This window comes from Cavia porcellus, unplaced genomic scaffold (assembly GCF_034190915.1).
Source record: "Cavia porcellus strain 051 isolate PalLab524CR breed Dunkin Hartley unplaced genomic scaffold, mCavPor4.1 scaffold_6, whole genome shotgun sequence".
In the NCBI taxonomy this organism is placed as follows: Eukaryota; Metazoa; Chordata; class Mammalia; order Rodentia; family Caviidae; genus Cavia; species Cavia porcellus.
Genome location: NW_026947489.1, coordinates 70,753,892 through 70,778,261, shown reverse-complemented (window position 1 = coordinate 70,778,261; position 24,370 = coordinate 70,753,892). Strand labels below are relative to the sequence as shown.

Here is a 24,370-nt window from a genome sequence, read left to right as displayed (position 1 = left end):
CCCACTCTGTTAAATTGCTCTTCTATAGCCAGGGATTTATCTCAGTGGCATAAGTACTTGCTTGGCAAGTGCAAGGTCATGAGTTCGATCCCTGGTACCAGGAAAGAAAAGAAAAAAAAAATTTGCTTTCCTAGAGACTCATTTTTAATACAAAATAAAATTATTATTACCTGTCCTATTTTTTTCTCATTCTTTTTGTTTGCTTTTTTTGAAACAAGGTCTCTCTGTAATTTGAACTCACTGTGTAGCCCAGGCTGGCCTCAAACTCATGACGATCCTCCTGCCTCAGCCACCTGAGTGCTGGGATCACAGGTGTGTGCCACCACATCTGACATTCCTTTCCTGTTTTTTAAAGCATTTCTTTTTGGCATTTTAATTTGACAATATGATCAAAGCTGTCATTACTATTTTGCTTTGGGTAGTTATGTAGCTGAAATTGTAAGTTAATAATTACATATTTTCTTACTTTGCCATCTCATCTGTCTGATTGAGATATGTCTATGAGAGATACACTTCAAGTTAAAACTTTTAAGGTTTTCCTGAAAGTCTTTTTGTTGTTGTTTTGATTGTGTAATATTAGGTGTCAAACCCAAAACTACACATGCTTAGTAAAAACACTTTTCCACTGAGCTACAGTCTCAGCCACTGAAAGTTTTTTCATTCTCAAAATTGTTGGCAGTGGGGCTGGGGATTTAGCTCAGCGGCATAAGCGCCTGCCTTGCAAGCAGGCAGTTGTGAGTTCAATCCCCGGTACTGATAAAAAGGAAAAAAGACAAAAAAAAAAAATTGTTGGCAGTGATTATCTTGTACTCTTACAGACTAGTGTTGGGAAATAGATACTCTATCTTTTATATAACCTAAAGTAATTAAGAAGCTATCAGAATATATCCTCAACAACAATGCTTATAAAAGATTTACATACTATCAAAAGGCAAGGTTTTTAAAGTAAGTGGTTATTACCTCATAATAGAAAAATTAAATATTTTTACAATTCTTTTTGTTTGTTTTTTTGAGACAGGGTTTTGCTATGTAGTTCATGCTGGTCTTGAACTTACTGCCTAGTCCAGCTGGTCTTCATTTTTTTTTTTTTTTGTCTTTCTCATTTTTATCGGTACCAGGAATCGAACTCATGACTGCCTGCTTGCAAGGCAGGCGCTTATGCCACTGAGCTAAATCCCCAGCCCCACTGAGCTAAATCCCCAGCCCCTCCAGCTGGTCTTGAACTCATGGCAGTCCTCCTGTGTCAGCTTTCCTAGTGCTGGGATTACAGGTGTGCATCACTACACATAGCTTTTTATACTTGTTAGCCAGTGATATTTTGCTGCCTGATTGTGAATAAGCCTATTTTATATCCCAGTGCAAATGCACACAACAGATCAAAATGTCGAGTTCCATTCTCTTACCAGAAATCTGCTATGAGGAGAAAAAGCCTTTAGTAATTTTATCAGTTCAAATTCTCTCTATTCTTTTTTTCTTTTTTTTGTCTTTTCGTCTTTTTGAGACAGGGTCTTGTTATGCAGTTCAAGTAAGTCTTGAGCTCCCTTTGTAGCCCAGGCTGGTCTCGAACTTGCAGTGACCCTCCTGCCTCAGCCTCCCGAGTGCTGGGAGGGCACCACTGCACCTGGCCAGTTTAAATTGTTTATGGGATCTGAGGAAATAAAATATTTTTGCTTAATGTGACTAGCAGAATGAATCTTTTCCAATGATCCAGATGATCCACTACTTTTCTGCCCATCCTTACAGAATTCATAGTTGTGAAGGGAGAGTTTAAACATTTCCAAATATCAGTTCCAGTAAATATTGTCTTATTTACTTAAAAAAATAAGTGTAAAAATGGCTTTGCTTTAGTTCATTTTTCCTGTTGTTGCTGTATTAGATGCTGTGTTAGAACAATTGGAATTATTCCCAGCATTACTAATGAAAATCATGTTTGAAAGTCCTACTTTAATTAAAACAATCATTTACTTTCTCAATGATTTCTAGATGAAGCCAGCCTGTATAAAAGCCCTTACTCGTATATTTAAAATATCTGATCAAGATAATGACGGCACACTCAACGATGCTGAACTCAACTTCTTTCAGGTAGCTATCATTGGTTTCAGAGATGTGTGTCTCCGTTTTTCCTTGCCAATAAAAACTAAAGGTTTATTATTTTAAACAACATATTGATAGGGGCTGAGGATTTAGCCTAGCGGCATAAGCACCTACCTTGCAAGCAGGCGGTCATGAGTCCGGCACCGATAAAAAGATTAAAAAAGATTTTTAAAAAATGTAAAAAAAACACAACACATTGATAAGGGTTTATTTCTTTCATTTAAAAGTATATTTCATATCAAGGTATTTAAGCTTCAGGGTATTAAAAGACTCGTGTCTATAAATTGAGGGGACTCTGATAGTTTTATTTCAGAGTACGCATTGGGTATATTAATGAAGAATTGAAGCCTGAACTCTGAATCATTTTGCTTTCTTGGTTTTGTGTAGCATAGCAACACAAAGAGCTTTGTGTTTTAGAAATAGGGTGAGGGGAGTTGAGAAATTTCTTGTAAGCAGTTACATTTTTACTTAATACAAAGGAGCAGCTATCTGAATTCAGAATTTGTTTCTTCTGGTTGTGACTTGTTTGATTTAATGTTGCTTGTAGGTTATTGCTTTATATTTTTGGTTTGATTGATTTATTTTTAAACTTGTGTCTTTTTGCTAGAGGATCTGTTTCAACACTCCTTTAGCTCCTCAAGCCCTGGAAGATGTCAAGAATGTAGTCAGAAAACACATCAGTGATGGGGTGGCTGACAGCGGGTTGACACTGAAAGGTGAGTGGCTGCTGTCTTTCTGCCCTTTTGAACTTAATGGTTTGAAATTTGGCAGGAGGTAAAGATCTTTGTTGCATTATTTGTATTTTAAGGAAAAGTTAGTATTTACTGACTTGAATAATTAAGAGTTTACTGTCAATATAAATTAGAGGTCGAGAAATTGGTGGGATCACAGGGATGCCAGGTGAGGGAAAGAGAAGTAAATTTATCTTAAAATCCTTCCTTCTGATAAACAACCTTCCAACAAATTATTTTAGGGAATTCTGCCTGAGTCATTAGATCAACCAAGTTCAGAACATTTCCTTTTGAATATATTGCAGGCAGCTACAGTGAAATAAGAAATGAAGTTGAAGTTGAGAATTTTTGTCTATAAAAATAAATTAGCAATCTAGAAAACATTTTCATTTGTTTCCATTATGAAGCTTCGTGACCATCAGTGTATTCCCCATAATTTTGGCCCTTTTATCTGGTACTTCTCTTGCTGAACTGGCTGTTCGCAAGAAATGACTGAAATGAGTTTTTTTCTCTTCGAAGCACTGTTGATCTTTTTGTCTTAGTGGTGGAAGCTAGTATATTTTCACAAATATAGCTCTTGCTGTTATGTAGAATATACTTCCTGCTGTGTGCCTCAGAGCCCTTCTTCACATCAACTGTGTTTATTGGTCATCTTTGTTTCAGGTTTTCTCTTTTTACACACACTTTTTATTCAGAGAGGGAGACACGAAACTACTTGGACTGTACTTCGACGATTTGGTTATGACGATGATCTAGATTTGACGCCTGAATATTTATTCCCCATGTATGTACCCTCATTTTTCTGATTGATTTCACTTGCCGAATGTTTTTAAGTTATATTTAGCATGTTGGTAGGTAGGCTTCAATCTCCTCAGGAATAATTTAGAATCATAGCAGAAGTTTGTAGCAGAGTTTCCTAGCCTCAGCCTTATTGACATTTTAGACTGGATAACTCCTCGTTGTGGAGCCTCTTTTGTGCATTGTATGATGTTTTGTATATCCTTAAGTGCCAGTAACACCTTCTCTGGTTTTGATAACCAAAAATGTCTCCAGAACTTGCCAAGTGTCCCCTTAGAAAACAAAATCACCCACAGTTGAAAATCACTGATTTATAGCATGGTGTAGTATTTTCTTCTCATAGAGAAAACAGGTACCTTTAAAAGAAAAAAAAATTCATTTTACTGGAGAAGAAAAAGAGATGCAAGGTGAACTGGTTTTTGGAGTCAAAAGATCAGATTTGTGTCAGTTAGCATTTTTCTTGCTTTCATCAGATCTTTAGTTTTGTTTTATTTTACTTTATTTTATTGTATTTCCCCCTCAGGGGGCAACAGTGGTACATACATTGCATATTGTCATCCTCAAATCATTCACCCAGAGCACAAGATATCTGTATTCAATTATTTGAACAGTATCAACAAAGATCTTTCTCTTCAGTGCACTCAGAGAAATTAGTAGTGTAACTATCTTAACTATTTTTTATATGCATACACAAATAAAGTACATATATACATATGTTGTTTCAACTTCTTACACAAGTGAGGCAATGTGATGTTGACACGTGTCTTACTTATTTCACTATTTTATTTTATTACCAGAAATCAAATTCAGGACTTTGTCCTTGCAAGGCAGGCATTATGCCACTGAACTATATCCCTGGGCCCAGAGCTTTAGTTTTATGGCTCAGTATTAGCTCAGGATAAAATATGTATTTTTCCTCGATAACTGATCTTTCTTTCCTTTGATAATGCTATTTCAGTTGTTTGCAGAGGGACCCAGTGCAGCCCCACACACAGCTGCCTTATTGCAGGATGCTGCTTCTCTGCTTTGAGGAAGCAGGCTCCTTAGGGATGGGGCCCTGGGCTTTTCCACCTTCCTCACCTTTTCAGTGGCACGTCACCTTGGTAGTGTCCTTTTTATTTTTGGGTAGCATCTCCAGCTGTTTATGTAATGATTTAGAGATGGTTGTTGTTGTTTTCTCTTTTCCCATCATTAAGGAAGAAGTTTTTTCTCATTAGATTCTTAGTCCATTAATCAGTTCTAAGTTGGAGTTTTGGTTATCTAAGGGACTAAATCTTGGCTTGAGCTAATTTCCTGAGGCTTTTTTATTTTTTAAACAAATGCATTCTTTTTTTTTTTTTTTTTTTTTTTTAATTTTATTTAAGGAGAAAAGAAAAAAAACAGTGAAAGGGTACAAGTTATACAGATTTACAGAAAAAAAAAAAAGAACAGTAGGAAATCACTAGTTAATGGATTACATATTGCCATCTTAGAAATAATTGTTCAAGTCACAAAATTAAAGCTTGTAGAGTGGACATTCCAACAATGATACTGCAAACAGTTCTGTTCAATGATCCAATAAAACTCTGTGATATCATTTTCTATCTTATACACTTAAATATACATGCAGTTATATAGTTTAGAGCACTTTCTTTTCCTCTCTTTTGTACAATGAGTATTACACATTTTGGATTACATTGCTCCCACGGTTCTTATTACTTTTTTGGAAGAGAGTAAAACCAAATGTGACATAACAGAACAGAATCAGTCAAGTCAAAAGGGTGGACATAATAGATAATGTAAAAACATAATACAAGGTGATCAACAATGGTTACTATAATGCCTCCCGCTATCTCTAATAGAATTGCCTATATCGTTAGTTATAATACAATTGAACAAAACAGTAAAGAATAAAACCGACAAAACCAAATCATTGGAGACATTGTAGGTCTTCAAAAGTAGATAAAAGTCAACAAGAATGGGCGTCATAATGAATCTCATTATCTTCACAGCTGATGCCTAAACTTTCAAACCTGATACTATCCAGCAAAACAGAATAGGGGAACATCAGTTTAAAACCAGATGGTGAGAGTAACACAGGGCTTTAAATCAAGGTAATGAAAAGTCAAAGTGGGTTACTATAATATATCCTGCTATTTTTTTCCTTTAATTAAAAGGATAAAGATAAAAAAGTAAATAATGGAGTGGAGATTGAGATAAAAGAGGGCATAACAACGAAACAGTGCAGATCAAAACATAACCATTTAAGCAGAGTAGTGTTTCACCATTAGATAATCCTAACCTAAAAGTAGTTACCATATTGTCTCTTTCTTTGAAATCCTTGAGTACAACTTCGTATACTGTAGCATTAAGTATATCAAAACAATGTAAAACCATTCAAGAGAATGACAGCATTACAGAGTATTTAGAATCGACTAACAGAAAATGAACAATGGTTTCTGTATAATCTCCTTGTCTTTAAAAGGTTTTTGCTTATACTATCATACATAATAAAATCCAATAAGATACAGCCTATTTAGACCATTGGAGACAGGACAAAAGCTAGATGAGACTTGAAAACAAGATGATACTAAATCAGTATTACCTATTAAGATGTCATTTTCTCCAAAATAGCTGTTCCTATCATCCAATCTTCTCTGCCTCATTTCTGTTGAGCTCTTTTTCTGTCAGTAGCTGTCAGTTTGTCTTCTTCATTTTGTTCTCTGCTCCATTCGTTGTGGCCTCTCTGCCATTATTTCTGGATTCTTTGTATTTTTCTTTTTTTAGAATATCCTGCAATACTCTCTATAGAGTTGAATTGGTGGTTGCAAATTCCCCCAGTTCCTCTTTATCCTGGAAGCACCTTGTTTTTCCATCAATTTCCAGGGACAGTTGTGCAGGATATCTCAATCTTGGCTGGAGATTATTATCTTTCAAAGCTTGAATTATTTCCCCCCACGTTCTTCGTGATTTGATGGTTTGTGCAGAGAAATCTGCTGTAATTCTGATGGGTGTTCCCTTGTAAGTGGTCTGTTTCTTGTCTCTGACAGCTTTTAATATTCTGTTCTTGTATTGAATTTCTGGAATTTTGATTATTATATGCCTGGGTGTAGCTCTGTTTGGGTTGTAGGTAGCTGGGGTCCTGTATGCCTCATACATCTGAGTATCTTTACCTTTTGCTAAATTAGGAAAATTCTCCTGGATTATTTCTGTGAGTAGCTTTTGTAGTTCACTTGTTTGTGTCCCTACTTCTTCTTTTATGTTCTTAATCCTTAAGTTATGGATCCTCTTATCATCTTCTTGTCTTTGTATTATTGCTGTTTGTTTCTTTGTTATTTTTAAGAAGTTTTTCATTTCATTCTCCCATATTACAAATCTGCCCTCCAGTTCAGATAGTCTGTCCTTAGTTTCTTTCAAGCTGTTATGCCAGTCTTCGATAGACTTCTTAGTATCTTGGTAGTCCCTTTGAACCTGCTTCACGTATTCTATGCATTCTCTGTTTTCTCCATCAAACAATTCTCCCCTTTTTTTCTGTTCTTCCATTCCACCACCTGTTTTTTCTTGGGTGGTACTTAGCATTTCTCTAACTATTCTGCATACTTCTAGCTTCAGGTCGTTGATAACTTCATTCCTGAATTGGTCTATGAGGCTCTCTATATGGCGCCTTATGTGTATTGGTGCGGTGTCTGCTATTGCCTGTTTCTCAGAATTGGGGGCCGAGGAGCCTTTCTTGTTGCTGCCTCTTCCCATGCTGCCTCTTCTTCTCTGTTCCTTATATATGCAAGCTTATATAAGAGGCCCAGCTTCTCTCCCAGTCAGCCACAGCCTGATCGAATTGCGCCAGTTAGGTGTTCCCGCTCACCGCTGCGCACCAGGGAGTTACGGACCAGGCAGCCTACGCGTCTCCCCTCCCGGCCACCGTCAGGCTCTGGGATCTGGGTTGGGACAGCCTACCAGGTCCGCCGGCAGCATCACGCAGGCCAGGCACTTTTCACCAATCCAGCCCGAGAGGGGGATGTGTGGCTGGAGTCCCACTGCGCCCTGCTCCCGCAGGACTGCTTGGGCCCAGAAAGTCCTCCGCTGGAGTCAAACTGTGGTAGAGTGTCAGTTTCTCTCACTCACCTCACCACAAGTCAGTGCACGCCTCCCTGCCGTTCGCAGATTGCCGTTCTCAGAGCTTCTGCGCGTCTTTCTTCTTGCCGAGCCACTGTAGAGGCAGCCAGCCGCCGCGCGGCGGGAAACCCAAATCGCGGCTTACAATGGCGCCGGAGTCGAGCCTCCACACCGAGGCTTTTCTGTTCCTGTTTTAGCACCAGGACTGCATTCCAAGTTGGTTTCTCTCAGCCCAGTTCGTTCCTGAGTCAGCAGAGCATATCTCCACCTGCTTATGTCTCCTTAGTCCGCACCATTCCTGGCTTCTGAGCCGAGTCTTTCAGAGAGCCTCCGGTAGTAGTTGTTATCTGTCCGCCATATTCTCCCGGAACAAATGCATTCTGAATGAGGCCAAGTATAGTGGCACATACCTGTGGTCCCAATACTTTAGGGAGGCTGAAGCAGGATTGCTGTGAGTTCAAGGCCAGCCTGGACTACAGAGCGAGACCCTGTCTCAGATACCCTCTCCAAAAACAAACAAAAACAAAACAAATACATTTGTGGAGAAACTTTTCAGAGTTTTATTTTCTGTGGTATTTAGGTGGAAGGATAATTCTTAGCAATTTGCTTAGTGCTTTTTCAAATAATACAGGAAATTCCATCGTTCAAGGCTTCAGGGCCTATACTAACCATCTCTTTCAGTTCCCTTGTAGTCTCTGCCTTTAATGTTCTACATAGCAGCCCCCCGGAGTCACCACTTGAATCTCTCTGCCTTCTTATTAAACTCTGTCCTCTGTCCTTCATGTTGCTGCCAGGTTTTTGCCACCTCACCCATGTCACTTCTCTCTGATACACAGTGTAGAACCTAAGCTTCTTAAATAGTGTGTGAGTCATTCATGGTCAGTTCTGCTCATCCTCTACCTTCATTTTAGGAGGAAATACAGTCTACCAAACACATGTTTCCTAGTCCTTACTTTTTCCTGTGTTGTTTTCGTTCTCTCTCTTCTTCCTCCATGCTAACCCCTCGTCCTCCACTAGGTTACCCAGTTACTGTGACATTTTGTGGTGCTGATCCCTTCCCACCCCCGGGCCAGAGAGGTTCCTTCCACAGTTTCTCTGGAGTCTTCACTTCCATGCTTAGCACTTGCCTCATTCTTTTAAGATCTGTTTGTGCTCTGCAGTGAATGTGACCCTCTAGAAGTAGGGTGACTGCCATTGTAAAAGAAGATAAACAATGACAAGAAAGAGAAACATTCCTATACTGTTGGTGAGAATGCCATTGTGGAAAACAGTGTGGAGGCACCTCTTAAAACTGGAAATTGAGTAACCATATGACTCAGCAATGGCACTACTGGTTTATAGCCAAAGGAAATGGAGTCCTGTTTCAGGAGACACCTGCACTTCCCTTTTTTTTGCTATCAGAAATAGAATTCAGGACCTGAAGTTTGCCAGGCAGACGCTGTGCTGCAGAGGTATATCCCTGGCTTGCACTTGCATTTCTGTTGCAGTATTAGTCACAATAGTCAATATAGAATAAACCAAGATGTCCATCTGTGGATAAATGGGATTTGTTTATTTACTTAATTTTTTGGTTCTTTGAGATAGGGTCTTGCCTTGTAGTCCAGGCTGGCCTTAAAGTTACTGTGTAGCCCAGGTTGATCTCAAAATCATAGTATTTCTCCTGCTGCAGCCTCTTGAATCTGGCATTATAGGCATGTGTGGATTTTAAAAAGTAGTCCATACAGGAGTGTTACTCTGTGTGGACTTTTACTCAGCCATTATAACGGTGAAGCACTATCATTTGCAATAATGTGGGTATAAACTGGAGGACATATTTTTAAGTGAAATATGATGAAGGCACAGAAAGAAAATACCGTGTGTTGTTACTCTTTTGTGGAAGCTAAAAACGTTGGTCACAAAGAAAAGGTAGAATGGAGCTTATGAGGGGCTAACAAGGAGACAGAAGAGAAAGGGAAGACATTTAGTGATGTGTACCAGACTTAAGTTATACAAAAATTAGTTCTGACATTCTGTAACATAATATGGTGACTACAACAGTTCATTGTCCATTTCAAAAAAACTGTAAAGTGTTTGAAAATAGTATTTGAGGGGATTGAAATGCTAATTACCCTGATTTGAGCATTATATATTACATACATGTACATTATCAGATGATACTAGATCCTACAAGTAAGTGCAATTAGTGTTGATTAGAAATAATTTTTTTAAATAGTGGAAAGCCTATCTTATTTTCCTTTCCCTAGTACCCAGCTCAGTGCATTTCATTAATGTTTATTTATTGATTTTTTTTGATACTGAGGATTATGATTAATGTCTATTGAATAGAGTTTGAGGTGGGTCACAAAAGATCAAATCAGGTAAAAATAACATCTCCTCACATCATTTTCACCTCATTACAATACTGGCCTTAATAGAATGCCCATAATTATGACTTCACATTTGTTTGTAGGAGGAAAAAAAAAAACCCATTACCATTTAATCAGTATTGTTTGTAAAATTTTTCTTTCAACCTGCCCTTGTGATAGTTAGGAAAAGTCCACATGGCGCTTGGCAATAAGCATTGTGATGACTGCTCGGAGCAGTGCTGTAGCCCTGGGAGATTTTCCTGGGGAAGGTCCGAGCTGGCACCAGTGAAGAGTTCTCCCCCTTGCCATAGGGTCCTCAGTTCAGTGTGGGCCTCCTAAAGACAGAGTGCAGGGACTGTTTCCTTCTGCATCCTAGTCAGCAGAGAAAGTATTTTTGTAAATGATGTCATCTCATAGATACTGCAATTTTGTATTCATTTTTAAATTAAATTTTAATATTTGATTAATGGTTTGTCATTAAATTTTTTCATCAACAGGCTAAAAATCCCTCCTGATTGCACTACTGAATTAAATCATCATGCATATTTGTTCCTTCAGAGCACCTTTGACAAACATGATTTGGTAAGCTTGTAACTCTAAAACTAGTAAAAACATTTTCCATTAATGTTTTTATTATTTTCTCATAAAAAAATAATTCTGATAGCCAGGTATGGTGGCTCACGCCTGTAATCCCAGCACTCAGGAGGCTGAGGTGGGAGGATCGTTGCGAGTTCAAGACCAGCCTGGGCTACAAAGTGAGCTCAAGGCCAGCTTGGAGTGTATAGCCAGACCCAGTCTCAAAAAAGACCAAAAAAAAAAAAAAATAATAATAATAATAATAATTCTGATAGACTTGTAGGTTTCTTATTGGTGAGGAATTTTCTTCATAAAATATAAAGTTTCTTATTTTAGAAGAATAGCTTTACTGAATGAAGGGGCTTTCGTGTTTGGGAATTGTTTTTTGATATCTAAGTATTGCCAGCGCTTCCCTGTGTGTGTCTTTAGGACAGAGACTGCGCTTTGTCACCTGATGAGCTTAAAGATTTGTTTAAAGTTTTCCCTTACATACCTTGGGGGCCAGATGTAAATAACACAGTTTGTACAAATGAAAGAGGATGGATAACCTACCAGGGATTCCTATCTCAGTGGACGTAAGTATAGTTCTCATCTGTTTGTCTAAAATCACAACTAGTTTTAAGATTAGAGTATATTACATTTGTCACTTTATAAGTTTGTCAGCTCTTAAGAAATGCTTTGATTATAACTGCTCCTAATCAGGATTTGTAGTACTGTTAAATAGGTCTACATGAACTATAAATGTTCTATAAATTTATCGGGGGATTTTCTTTTGAGTGATGTATTGGAAATGGGACAAAATTTTAGTACTTTCGTTTGGTTAAGAAAATTGGCTGTCATTGCTATTGTACAGTTCTTACTTCTTCAGTGTGTGGGCAAATGGATATTTTACTGGACACTGAAGGTTTCCTGCATTATTTATCATTACTGTATTTGTTTGTTTGCACAGTGCTGGGGATTGAACCCAGGGCCTTGTTCATGCTAGGCAAGAGCTCTGCCACAGCTGCATCCCTAGCCCATGTTGTTTGAGGGGTGTTTTTGGTTTTGTTTTTTGTTTTTGTGGTTGTTTTGAGACAGGGTCTCACTGTGTAGCCCCAGTGGGCTTCTAACTTACAGCCACCATCCTGCCTCAGCCCTAAGTGCTAAGATGACAGAGATTTACCACCCTGCCTAGCACGTTCTTTCTTAAGTCTTAAGTAAGGCCTAATGAGTTCTCTGGAACCTAGCTATAAACTATTTGACATTGTGCCTAGGGTGTTAAGCCCTCTGGTCTTAAAATAATGACACAGTTATGTGAGCACTGGTGAAATTAACTTCAACATTAGAATCAATGTTTTTTTCTAACTACATTTTAAAAAAAGCTTATTTCTGGGGCTTTATATTATTTTTATGATTTTAGCAAACCTTTTCAGAGTTGTTTAATTATCATTTAGTCTTCAGCTAAGCAGGATATTGTATATTGATTTGGAAGCCAGATAGTATAAAATATCCCACTGTAAATTTTGCCAGCCACTCATTGAGCGTCCATGTGACCTTGCTTTCTCTGGCAAGGGAAACGATCAAAGGGGTTTGTCTCCATCTTGTATTGTCCCCATGTCCTTCTTACTGTAAGGATGGCAGCATAGGAAAGGCCATGGCTGCACACACAGGAAATTCCAGCAGGGTGACACACATTATCTGGGTTCGGTGGGTAATAGTTTTTGAGCTGTTGGACTTTGTTCTGAATTAATGTTCACTTAGGAAGTTTTCACCTGTATATTCTTCTGTTTGTTAGACTCACAACATACTTAGATGTTCAGAGATGCCTGGAGTATTTGGGCTATCTAGGTTATTCCATACTGACTGAACAAGAGTCTCAAGCTTCGGCCATTACAGGTAAGCATGTGAATACTATTCATGTCATGGGTAGGAACAGTTTTTGAGTCTCTAGTTTTAAATGTTACAGAGCAAAAATCTTTGGCTGGGCATGGTGCTGCATGCCTATAATCCCAGTACTCAGGAAGCTGAGGCAGGCCAGCCTGAATTGCATATTGAAACCTTGTCTCAAAAAAAAAAAAAAAGAAAAGAAAAACAAAAAGAGAAAAAGAAGGACCAGGGATTTAGCTCAGCAGCATAAGTGCCTGCCTTGCAAGCACATAGTTATGAGTCCATCCCTGGTACCAAGGAAAAAAAAAGAAAATTTCATCTTCATTAGTCTCCCAGATCTACAGCTGTTAATTTTTTTCATAATTTGGAAATATCTTTTGATTTGAGATGCTTGATTTTGTTTTTTGTGAAAAGGAGTAGAAGTTTTGTTTCTAGTCTACTCCTAGGGGTAACAATGAGGGAGTGCCTTGGGCATTAAACAGTTTACCAACCTACCTTACATTTTAATTTGCTTTAAATGTTAAAACAATACCTCTTAACATATGGTCTTGGTCTTGATTGCTAACCGAAAGGGAAAAAAAAATATGGTCTTTGTCTGGAACTGAGTTTATATCTCTCACCTCTGTCAGCTAACTTTCTTATTAGTAAATCTTTAACATATCTTGTAATGTAAATCACACTTTCTTCTTAACGCATTTGTGCTCTGTTTAAAGAAAACGTATAGGGGTGGAGGTAACAAATTTAAGAATCGTTTCAGGAGTTTCTTCTATCCCTGTTGATGGACAGTCTGTCCTATTTTCCAGGAAGCCCTACTCCACGAAATAGCCTTTCTTCACGTACCCTTTGAAGTGCTTAATTAGATAGTATTTAACTCAACACTAGAAAGTAAGAAACTAATTTTTAGACAACCGTGAGATTCTTTTACTCAGTAACATTTTGTGCGCATCTTTTTATATTAATAAGTATAATTTATATCTTGATAGAAAGAAATAATATTCTAATCTATAGATGTTTTGTAACTATTATTATTTTATCTTTCTATCATTCTTAATTTTTGCTACAAGTAATAGTGCCTCTGGTGAGCTCTACTATAGTTACATCTTTTTTTTAATTTAAAATCAGCAATATTATTTTTTTTGGTACCAGGAATCAAACTCACAACATCATACTTGCCAGGCAGATGCTTTAAGCCACTGAGCTGAATTCCCGCTGTGTCCCCATTTTCCTTTTCTTTTCTTTCTTTCTTTCTTCTTTCCTCTTTCTTTCTTTCTTTCTTTCTTTCTTTCTTTCTTTCTTTCTTTCTTCTTTCCTTTCTCTTCCTTCCTTCCTTTCTCTTTCTTTCTTTCTTTCTTTCTTTCTTTCTTTCTTTCTTTCTTTCCTTCCTTCCTTCCTTCCTTCTTCCTTCCTTCCTTCCTTCCTTCTTCCTTCCTTCCTTCCTTCCTTCCTTCCTTCCTTCCTTCCTACCTCAGCCTCCCAAGTGCTGGGATATAGTGTTATTTTTTAGCCTGCCTGGTTTTCACATTTACGCTCGAAAGGCTAGCTAAACTCAGTGTACAGATTCCTTTCCCAAGTATAGATCCAGCTCCAAGATGGTGCAGATTTGAAATAGTATCTTGTAGTTCATAGTTATGGCATAATTTATTACAGAAAAAGACTGAAATGTAATGTTAACTGTATTCATTGTAATTTTTTATTCATTTTAGATGTTACTTATTTTATAATGAAATAAATATCATTTGGTTACTAAGATTCACTTTACAGTCAACTTTCAGAAGTGTATCTTTCCCACTAAATGATACCTTATATTCACAGATACTTCTTTGTGGGGTTGGGAACACTCTTGCTTTGTAGTCCAGGCTGGCCTTAAACTGGAAGATAATCCTCCTGCCTCAGCCTCCTGAGTGCTGGGATTACAGGTGTGAACCATCATGCCTGATTCATTATATTCACTATTTTGTTACACATATGGCTTGACTGTTTGTTGTATAGTATTTTTACTTATAGATTTAACATTTCATAAAAGTAATAACAATACCTTGTTTTGTAGATGGTGAAATGGAGGCTCATTGAGTCTATGTTGAGCATTTTTTGTTTGTTTTTTAGTAACAAGAGATAAAAAGATAGATCTACAGAAGAAACAAACTCAAAGAAATGTGTTTAGATGTAATGTAATTGGAATGAAAAGCTGTGGGAAAAGTGGAGTTCTTCAAGCTCTTCTCGGAAGAAACTTAACGGTGAGAGTTCAGGATATAGAACTTTGTCTAACGTTTTTCTTCCTTCCTTCCTTCCTTCCTTTTTTTTTTTTTTTTTTTTTTTGTCTTTTTGAGACAGGGTCTCCCTGTGCAATTCCAGCTGGCCTTGAGCTCACTTTCTAGCCCAGGCTGGTCTTGAACTTGCAACAATCCTCCTGCCTCAGTCTCCCAAGTGCCCCTACATCCAGCTTCTAACAAATTCTTATAGTCTTGAGTTTACATAATTTTTATAGCCATTAATATTTTTAGATCATTATTAGAAAGCATTGGCCAACATTTTGTAGTAAAATATAACTTAAAATGTAACGGTAATCTTGTTGAACTCTCTTTATCCTGTTTCATTGGTGATAGCTACTATTTGTGTTTTTTTTGGTACCAGAAATCAAACTCAGGACCTTGTGCTTGCCAGGCAGACACTATAGCGTCAAGCTGTATCCCCATCCTGTGTTTTTTTTCCAAACTGATGATTAGTGGGTCATGATGGTGCATGCCTAGAATCCCAATACTCAGAAGGCTGAGCCAAGAGGATCACTATGGATTAGAGGCCAGCCTGGGTTATATAGTGAGTTCAAGGCCAGTTTGAACTACAAAATGAAACCCTGTCTTAGAAAAGTAAAAAACAAAAAACAAACAAAAAAGGTTAGGTGTGATGGTGCATGCCTGTAATCCCAGCACTTGGATCGTTGTGAGTTCAGGACCAGCCTGGGTTGCAAAGTGAACTCAAGGCCAGACTGAACTGTTTCGCAAGACCCTGTCTCAAAAAAACAAAAAACAACGACAAAAAATGGTGTTTGGAAAGAGTACATGACTGAATATATGGAGCACCTAACACTGCTTGGTATAAAGTTTATGCACAGTAAATACTTCAGACTCAATTCTAGTTCTGACTACTGCCATCAGTAGTAAGGCTGATACATTTCCAGATGAGTCTCGTATCAAACCAAGTTAGAATATAACGAGAATTGCCAGCAGGTGGCCCTAGAATATACTTTCAGTGGTGCAGTTTACTTCCTTTTCAGCTACTGCGTTCTCTTTATGCAGAACAGACTCTTAAAAGTAAGGAAAATAGGCTCACTGTAAACAATGTAGTATAGAAAAGAGTACTCTTTTATTTATAACCGTTCATATACACACACAGGTTTTATGTGTGTATTGATGAAAAGTAGTTACCATGATTCCTTAATGTAAATATTGAGATTTTTGGTTCTGTTTTCAGAGGCAAAAGAAAATCCGTGATGATCATAAATCTTACTATGCGATCAACACTGTTTATGTGTATGGACAGGAGAAGTACTTATTGGTAAGAAATTCTGTGGTATAAGGTTTTGATTATTGGGTTCACTTCTAAATGACTGAAATGAAATGCCTTTATTTAACAGATGTATGTCAACCTGTGTGGTTTTATTTTTCTCTTCTGGTTTATTCATTGTATTGTTAATTCCTGTGATCTATGTGATGATTAGTTGGATATAGTAAAAATCATCTATTTGTCCCCTTAATTATGTATCTTAATAAGAAACTAAAACAGAAAAAAAAAATGAACTTCCCTTTTAATCTTTCTTCCATTTCCATTTTGTTTTAGTTCATGTTTGTTTTGAGGGTTTTTGTTTTTATTTGTTTTTCTGACACGGGGTCTTGCTGTGTAGTTTAGCCTGGACTCAGATTTGCAGCAGTGTTTCTGCCTCAGCCTCTCCCAAGCAGGGATGTGCCATCTTGCCTGGCTTTCTTTCTTCCATTTTGATCTTTTTTTTTTTTTTGAGATAGGGTCTCCTATGTAGTTCAGGCTGGCCTTGAACTTGCTTATGTAGCCCATACTGGCCTCAAACTCATGACATTCTTTCTGTCTCAGCCTCATTCTCCAGAGTCCTGGGATTACACATGGGTGCTACCACACCCAACTGTTTTAAAAATACTACTTCTAGTCAGGTATGGTGGTACATACCTGTAATACGAGCACTTTGGGGACTGAGGCTGGAGGATCCCCACATGTTTGAGGCTAGCCTGAGCTACATAGTTCAAGGCCAACCTGAATTGCATAGTGAGACCCTGTCCCCAAAAAAAGAAAAATTCTGCTTCTTCTGATTAAAATTAATTTGAAAACAGTGATGGTGCTTCTAGTTTATCTATCATCTGAATTAAGTTTATTTATTTATTTATTTTTAATGGTACCCGGGATTGAACTCACGACCTTGTACTTGCCAGGCGGGCACTTATACCACTGAGCTAAATGTCTGGCTTAAGTTTAAGTAGAATTATCTATTTAGTAGGGAATAAGGAGATACACCTGTAATCACAGCAGGATTGCTGCATGTTTAAGGCTCACCAGGGCTAGAGAGTAAGCTCAAGTCCAGGCTGAACTACATAGCATGATCTTGTCTCAAACAAACAAAAAAGTATGACGGAGGTATCTTAAGTACTGTGAAATACCTTAGAAAGAAATCATTTCAGTTTCAACCTTGGTCCACTTTGATTCATTGTGTGACCACAGGCAGTGGCTTCCTGAGCCTAAATTTTTCATTAGTTTAGCTCCTCAATAAGAAGGAAGTGGTGTCACAGGCTATCATCCCAGCACTCAGGAAGCTGAGCCAGAAAGATCACTGAGAGCTCATAGTCAGCCTGGGCTACGTAGTGAGATCCTGCCTCAAAAAGAAGAAGGAGGAGAAGCAGCAGCTCCTAAGACTAAACACTAGAAAAAATTCTTTCTCTCTCCATTTTGGAAATAATTCATTTTTTCAGGTGCTTGCACATGTATTTTACTCTCTTTCTGATAGAGTTGTCATTGTCTTATTAAACCTCGTTTGGCTCCTGTTTTTCTCCTGTAAACATAGTTCTAAATAATTGGGGCTTAGTAAATATTGTTGGCTGACTTTCCAGTTTTTTTATTTTTACACTGTTGTTTACAAGTCATATTTTTCATGTCTGTGACTATACAAGCTGTAATAGTGTTTTCTTTGAAGCATGTTGGGTCACTGCTGGCTCTGTACTGTCTTTCATCTTTTTCTCAGCAGTATACACTACCTTATATTACTCAGTCCTGAATTGTCCTGTTGGGTCATGGTCATATCATAGAGGGGATATTTAAGAAGTTCTGGGGCTGGGGATTTAGCTCAGCGGCATAAGTACCTGCCTTGCAAGCAGGCGGTCATGAGTTCGATCCCCGGTACCGGTAAAAATGAAAAAAACGACAAAAAAAAAAAAAAAAAAAAGAAGTTCTGTGGGGCTAAGGATGTGACTCGGTAGTAGTTTTTGCTTAGCATGCCCAAAGCCCTGGATTGCATCTTCATTGCTACAAAAGTTTTACAGTAAACACTGAGAAGAGTAGGCACTGAGAAAAGTAGAACAAAATGACCTTTGTGTGAAGAGCCATTTGCTTTATGTTTTTGATAAGTGAGGTAGAAAAAAAAATACTCTTGACAGTCATATCTGAGTCCCAATTTTGGTCTGAAGACTTCTTACCTGTATTATCTTTGCAGCTGACTTAATCCTCTTGTCCTGTCTCATCAGCTGAGTGGAAACAGTCAGGAAACAGCTGGTCCATGGCACAGTATCACTCAGCAAGGGCTTCTGGACAATCTTGATTTTACTTGATTTTGTAGATTTTTAATCTACAAAACCAGCAAATACTTGTTTGCATTTTTACTTTTTAAGATAGTTTAAAAAGTTACACTGAAGTATTGCTTTCGTATTAGGAACTCCAGTTGAACAAATCACAAAACATCATGACTTTATTATATATCAACATTATGATACTTACATTTCTTATTTCTCTTTTTACAAGTTGCATGACATCTCAGAATCGGAATTTCTGACTGAGGCTGAGATCATTTGTGACGTTGTGTGCCTGGTATATGATGTTACCAATCCCAAATCCTTTGAATACTGTGCCAGGATTTTTAAGGTTTGTTGTTCTTATGGACTGTGACTTGGTATGACCTTGTGTAGAGTTTTAATAGAATTTCAGTATGTTTTCTAACCAGAAGAATGGGACAAAATCATTTGTGGACCTTTTGAAAAATATATACATCTTTGTCTAAAGTTTCTAGTTTCTTTCTGCAGTGAAAGAGAATAGACATACTTATTTATGTATTTGAGACAAGGCCTTTAGTGTAGGCAAGCCTTGAACTTGCTTATGTGGCCCAGACTGGCCTCAAACTCACAGAGATCCTCCTGCCTTAGCCTCCCAAGTACTAGGCTTACAAGCATGTGCCACCATGCCTAGCTACACATACATATTTAAAAAAAACTTTTATTTTACACGTGACTGATGATGTGTATTCCTGGTTAAGAACTTTTGTGGTAAAGGAGCATCTTCTTGGCTGTTAGGAATGCATGCGGATTATATATTGCTAGTTGCCTCAAATATAACAGTCAGAGCAAGGGGCTAAATCAGAGGCTTCGAAAGTATATCAGTCACTTTGAGATTTAATATTCAGTAGAACGGGCTGGGAATTTAGCTCAGCGGCATAAGTGCCTGCCTTGCAAGCGTGCAGTCATGAGTTCAATCCTCAGTACCAAAAAAAAAAAAAAAAAAAAGATTCAGTAGAACAAAAAAACTGTAGGGAGCCAGCCATGGTGGTGCATGCCTATAATTCCAGTACTCAGGAGAATCATTGTGAGTTCAGGGCCAGCCTGGAGTGCATAGTGACTTCATAGTCAACTTGAACTGTCTAGCAAGACCCTGTTGCAAAAAGAAAAAAAAAAGTAGTATGTACAAAGATACAGCCTAACATTGTTTGTAATACCAAAAAACTGCTGTTAAACAACCATTAAAAGCAATTTTGAAGATACAGTATAACACTGTAAAATAGTTACATCTGGCATGACTTCAACTGTATAAATACATTTACAAATATATATATGGGACTAGAGATACAAAAATGAAATAATCTTACTATAGAAGATGAGTAGATTTTTTTATTTCAAAATGATTATTTTGTCTTTTTACTTGTGAAAATTAGAGTGAATCTAAAGAATTAGGGATAGGTATATTTTACTTATGCATGTTAGAAAAGTGATCCTAATCCTGTTTTGTTTTATGAGAGTGATTACACTATCACCAAAGTACCTCAAAATTTATTTTCTGTCTTTGAAACTTCTGTTACTTTGCCTATCCAGAGAAAATTTTTGGTTCTCATTTAATCAACTAATAGTTCTTCAACTTGTTACTGGTTTTTGACTTTATTTTTTATTCCATAGCAACACTTTATGGATAGCAGAATACCCTGCTTAATCGTAGCTGCAAAATCAGACCTGCATGAAGTAAAACAAGAATATAGTATCTCACCTACTGATTTCTGCAGGAAACACAAAATGCCTCCCCCTCAAGCCTTCACTTGCAATACTGCTGATGCACCCAGTAAAGATATCTTTGTTAAACTGACAACAATGGCCATGTACCCGTAAGTACTTACTCTGTTTTCCTTTTTGTGTTGCATGGTTCATAACAACATTGCATGCAATTATTAGCCCAAGAGAGGAATCTTGTCATAGAAGTTGTTCAGCAACAGAAAGAGACTTTGTAATGAGAAGACACAAATTTAAACAAATGCTATTTTGGTTTGGGTGCCATAATAAAATAATGTAAACATTACTTCTGACAATATTTTCATATTTTTGAGCTGCCTGTAGCTCTCTTAACAGGATAGTACAATACAGTAGAGCCTCCCATCCAGCATTAAAAATTAAGTCTTAAACTGGGCATGGTGATGCATGCCTGTAATCCCAGCACTTGGGAGGCTGAGGCAGGAGGATCACAGCAAGTTCAAGGCCAGCCTAAACTACATAGCAAGACCCTGTCTACACACACACACACACACACAAATCCTTTTGATCTCAGTTGCACAAAGGAAAAAAAAATAATCCTGTTGCAATAAAATAGGGTTGGCATCATGTTGCTTTATGGTTATAAGGCATTTCCATACACAAAGTTCTTTTTTTATATTTATGTATCTGTAGATTAATTGGAACATATGAAGGATTAAAATCCTTTTATTTATGTCGAACTTACATTTTATGTTTGAGTTTATGATATAGGATGTCTTTAAGTGTTATAAAAATTGTAATTGGAATTTCACTATACACGTGTTTTACATTGTTATAAGCCTCAAATTTCATGTACATTTATTATATATCTGTACATGCATATGTGCAAGCACATAACTGGACATCTTTGTAGTTTACTAACTGCTTTAAAATTGCACGATTCTTAATGGCATTTTCCTCAAATAGAGTGTTTGTGTAAGTCCTGTTTTGTAACAAGTTTTTCAGGCAGTGCGTTTCTCAGGACTTTATAGCTTATTCTGTTTATTATTAGGTTAGTCTCTAAAATATTTTTCATCATGAAAACTGTAATATAAAGTAAAGTAATTAAACATGTCTGTAAATCAAGACTGAGTTTTTTCCAGAAAGATGTTTAATTTATACAGATTTTTAAAATCAGTTAACATCACTGTTATTCAGTTAACTAATGCTTAAAAAATACAACAAAATTGAATTTGAATTTCTGTATGTACTGGAAGACAAGTCATTCCTATTAATATAAGATAAGCAAAACCTTACTTATGTTTTACTTCTGCTTTAAAACTCTCATGTATGTTATCTACAGAGAGGATCATTACAGAGACAGACTCTCCCGAGACATGGGCAACACTGATAGAATAGAGAATTTGAGAAAAATCTGGGTCTTTCTAAAAACTGCTTTGTAAGTTACTTTTTCTTTATGACTTCTGTGGAATTTTGTTTATATTTTCTTACAGGATGACCAAGTCTCCTTTCTTGCTATAATTAACATTTAGTAATTATCTAGAAACGCACTGCTTGGTCAGGCTTATTGCCTAACTGTATATTATGGTGTCTTTCAATGATATAAATGTACTTTTTAATCTGCAACTGTGTTTTTAGATCCACATCTTTAAAACATTTTACCATAATTCTTGTGTGCGTATATATGATAAATGTACATACATAGATATTTGTTCATATGGTTAATCCCAAACTACTTCTCATGAAGCATCTCCCTGTTGCTAAGCAAACTTTGCATCTCTCCTTTTTGGTGGGTGGAGCCTTGTGTATGTTAAAGAGTCAGATTCACTTTATAAAATAACAGATGAATTCCAGTATGACAGCTGGTAGTAGTTTAGTAGCAATGATATGTCCACCATCACAAGTTAGGTTTTAAAAAGGAAGGTCTTGAGCATTAATTCTCAAAATTAATTCTTGTTTTTCTTCATGTTGGGAATTAGGCATTATTGGGATGCTGCTAATCTCCACAACCATGCTACCGTGTGCTGTGGTCTCTTCAGATCTCACAAGCTAACGCAAGTCAGATTGGGCAGTCCTTTGACTGAGAAACCTCTAAATATGGTTAGGTGTTACAGGGAGTGATGGCTTTGATTTATCAGGTGGTGCTCTTCGGAGTGGGTTCCGAGCCATGGGTGGTGTGATGGCTTTGTCTGTCTGAGTGGTTCTGACCACTGAGCAGTCCTTGGAGACCCTTACTGTGATAGTTAGGGCCTAGGTGAAACGGGTTGCCCTGTCTCTGCCCCAATGGTGCAACTCCACTCAACCAGAAAGGAGCCAGAAAGCCTCCCTAAATTTCACATCTAATTTCAATTGGATCCATTTTTGATTTTTATGTCTTTATGCAGAGTTTCATACTATCATACGTAGCTGCTGTGTTTTGGTAGCAGATGAAATTAACCCTGTATTTTGTTCGAGTGGAAATTTATAAAGCACTTGGATTTCCTTTGGGAACCAGGGTGCTTGAATTACAGACAACACTGTTCATCTTTTATTTGAATACACTTGTCTTTTGACTTTTTTGTAATTGTTACTTTTCTCCTTCCTGGTTTTCAGGCATGTGTGTATGCTGAGGGAGGAGGAGGGGTGGTTATTTAAATGCTAGCAAACTTTGTCCTTTTGTTGGGTGTTACGGCTTACTCAATTTTTATTTTTATTAATTTAGATGAGGGTGCCATCTATTGCTGTGCATATTCATTCCACTGAAGCTTACATAATAATAATTCCATCCCCCCTCCAAAAAAAATAAAAAACATTAGCTAATTTAGATTCTATAGGGAGGGAGGAGGAAGCTTTTACTGTTCATTATGTTTTTGGTAAATGTGGAATTCTGCACAACTTTAGCATGCCCCACACTGCCTTTTCTTTTCTTCAAAGAGTGTTGCATATGCCTAAGTCTTTTTTTTTAAGTTGGCACACCCTGACCTGTGCCCTGTTTACAAGTAAGAACTCAACCCTGTCCTTCTGTGTGTTTTCGCAGCCATGCCCGGTTACGCTGTATGTGCACCTGCAACAGGTGTACATTTTGCATCTGTCAGAACTTCCTCAACTCAGACTTGCTGCAATCTGTAAAGAACAAAATCTTCACTGCAGTTCTTAACAGGTTCTTAACTTTATTTACTGGGTACCAGGCATTCTGTTAAAATACAAAAGAAAAAAGTGGATAACTATATATTATACAGATTCTACAGAGCCAGTGAGCCAGCTGATGCTTAACTAACTTCCACTAAAATCCTCACTGTGGTGACTATGCTTAGTTTTGGAAGATCCTTAATAATGTTTGTAAATTAATAGATGTATTTTGAGGACTATAAAATAAGATTTTATATTTTTCCAATAGAAAATTTAAGATATCTTTCATATTAGAAGATAGTATATGTAGGGAGATGAAAATTTTTTAGTCATGAGTTGTGGGAATAGATTAGAACTTTTGCAATAAGGAAAAGATACATTGATCCTTCCACAGAAAAGATGCTATGGTATACAGTACTCACTTTACATTCAAATATGTTAGTAAAATACTCAAAAAAATGTTTTGCACTTGAAAAGATTCTCTATTCTTGAAACTGTTTTTTAGAATAGTTTCAATAATTAGAATGTCTTGATATTTTTAAAAAGTGGAGGACCAGGCATGGTGGCACACACCTTTAATTCCAGCAGTCAGGAGGCTAAGGCAGGAGAATCGTAGTTAATTCAAGACCCTGTCTCAAAAAAAAAAGGGAACATTTTATTCATAACACTGTTTCTGGAAATGAGGATACTAACCAATTTTAAGAACTCAGAGGAGGGCTGGGAATATAGTTCAGAGTGCCTGCCTGGCAAGGGCAAGGTCCCGAGTTCAATTCCTGGTACCAAAAACTAAAAATGTAGTGAACTTTTTTGGCATGGCTATAGCTCAGTGACACACCGCCTGCCTGGCAAGTACAAGGTCCTGAATGCAATTTCTTGTACTAGTGGGAAAAAAAGAACTCAGAGGAGGGCCAGACATGGTGGCATATTTCTGTAATCCCAGCAGTCGAGAGGCTGAGTCAGGAGGCTCACCATGAGTTCAAGGCCAGCCTGAATTGCACAGTGAGACTGTCTCAGAGAAAAAAACAAAAAAAAACCCACTGGAATATGGAAAAGAAAACAGATCTGAGTTGGGTGTGGTGGCATGTGCCTATAATCCTATCACTGTGGGAGACTAAGGCAAAAAGATCATGAGTTCAAGTCCAGTCTGGGCAACTTGGCAAGACCTTGACTCAGAATTTAGAAGAAGCTACAGATACAGCTCAGTGCAGAGGCCCTGGGTTAAATTCCCAGTAAAACATGCACACAT

The 24,370-nt window shown here is 37.4% G+C and overlaps 1 protein-coding gene across 12 annotated transcripts in view; it reads left to right on the top strand.

Moving 5' to 3' along the window:
- The window catches only part of Rhot1 (ras homolog family member T1), a 69,512-nt gene that overhangs the window by 30,971 nt on the left and 14,171 nt on the right, over positions 1–24,370 (top strand). For 6 of the 12 annotated variants that reach the window (XR_010048181.1, XM_013152213.3, XM_005003530.4 and 3 more), the window contains 12 exons: positions 1,984–2,082; positions 2,702–2,810; positions 3,489–3,609; positions 10,558–10,642; positions 11,066–11,211; positions 12,411–12,511; positions 14,606–14,736; positions 15,971–16,054; positions 18,533–18,652; positions 19,951–20,153; positions 21,359–21,454; positions 23,033–23,155. Coding sequence is in view for 10 of the 12 variants with exons in the window: in XM_013152213.3 (XP_013007667.1) it covers positions 1,984–2,082; positions 2,702–2,810; positions 3,489–3,609; positions 10,558–10,642; positions 11,066–11,211; positions 12,411–12,511; positions 14,606–14,736; positions 15,971–16,054; positions 18,533–18,652; positions 19,951–20,153; positions 21,359–21,454; positions 23,033–23,155 (1,418 nt within the window). In the remaining 2 variants the exon portion in view is untranslated. The remainder of the gene's footprint in view (positions 1–1,983; positions 2,083–2,701; positions 2,811–3,488; positions 3,610–10,557; positions 10,643–11,065; positions 11,212–12,410; positions 12,512–14,605; positions 14,737–15,970; positions 16,055–18,532; positions 18,653–19,950; positions 20,154–21,358; positions 21,455–23,032; positions 23,156–24,370) is intronic. The other 6 variants (XR_010048182.1, XM_013152214.3, XM_063250963.1 and 3 more) reach the window with 3 other exon arrangements.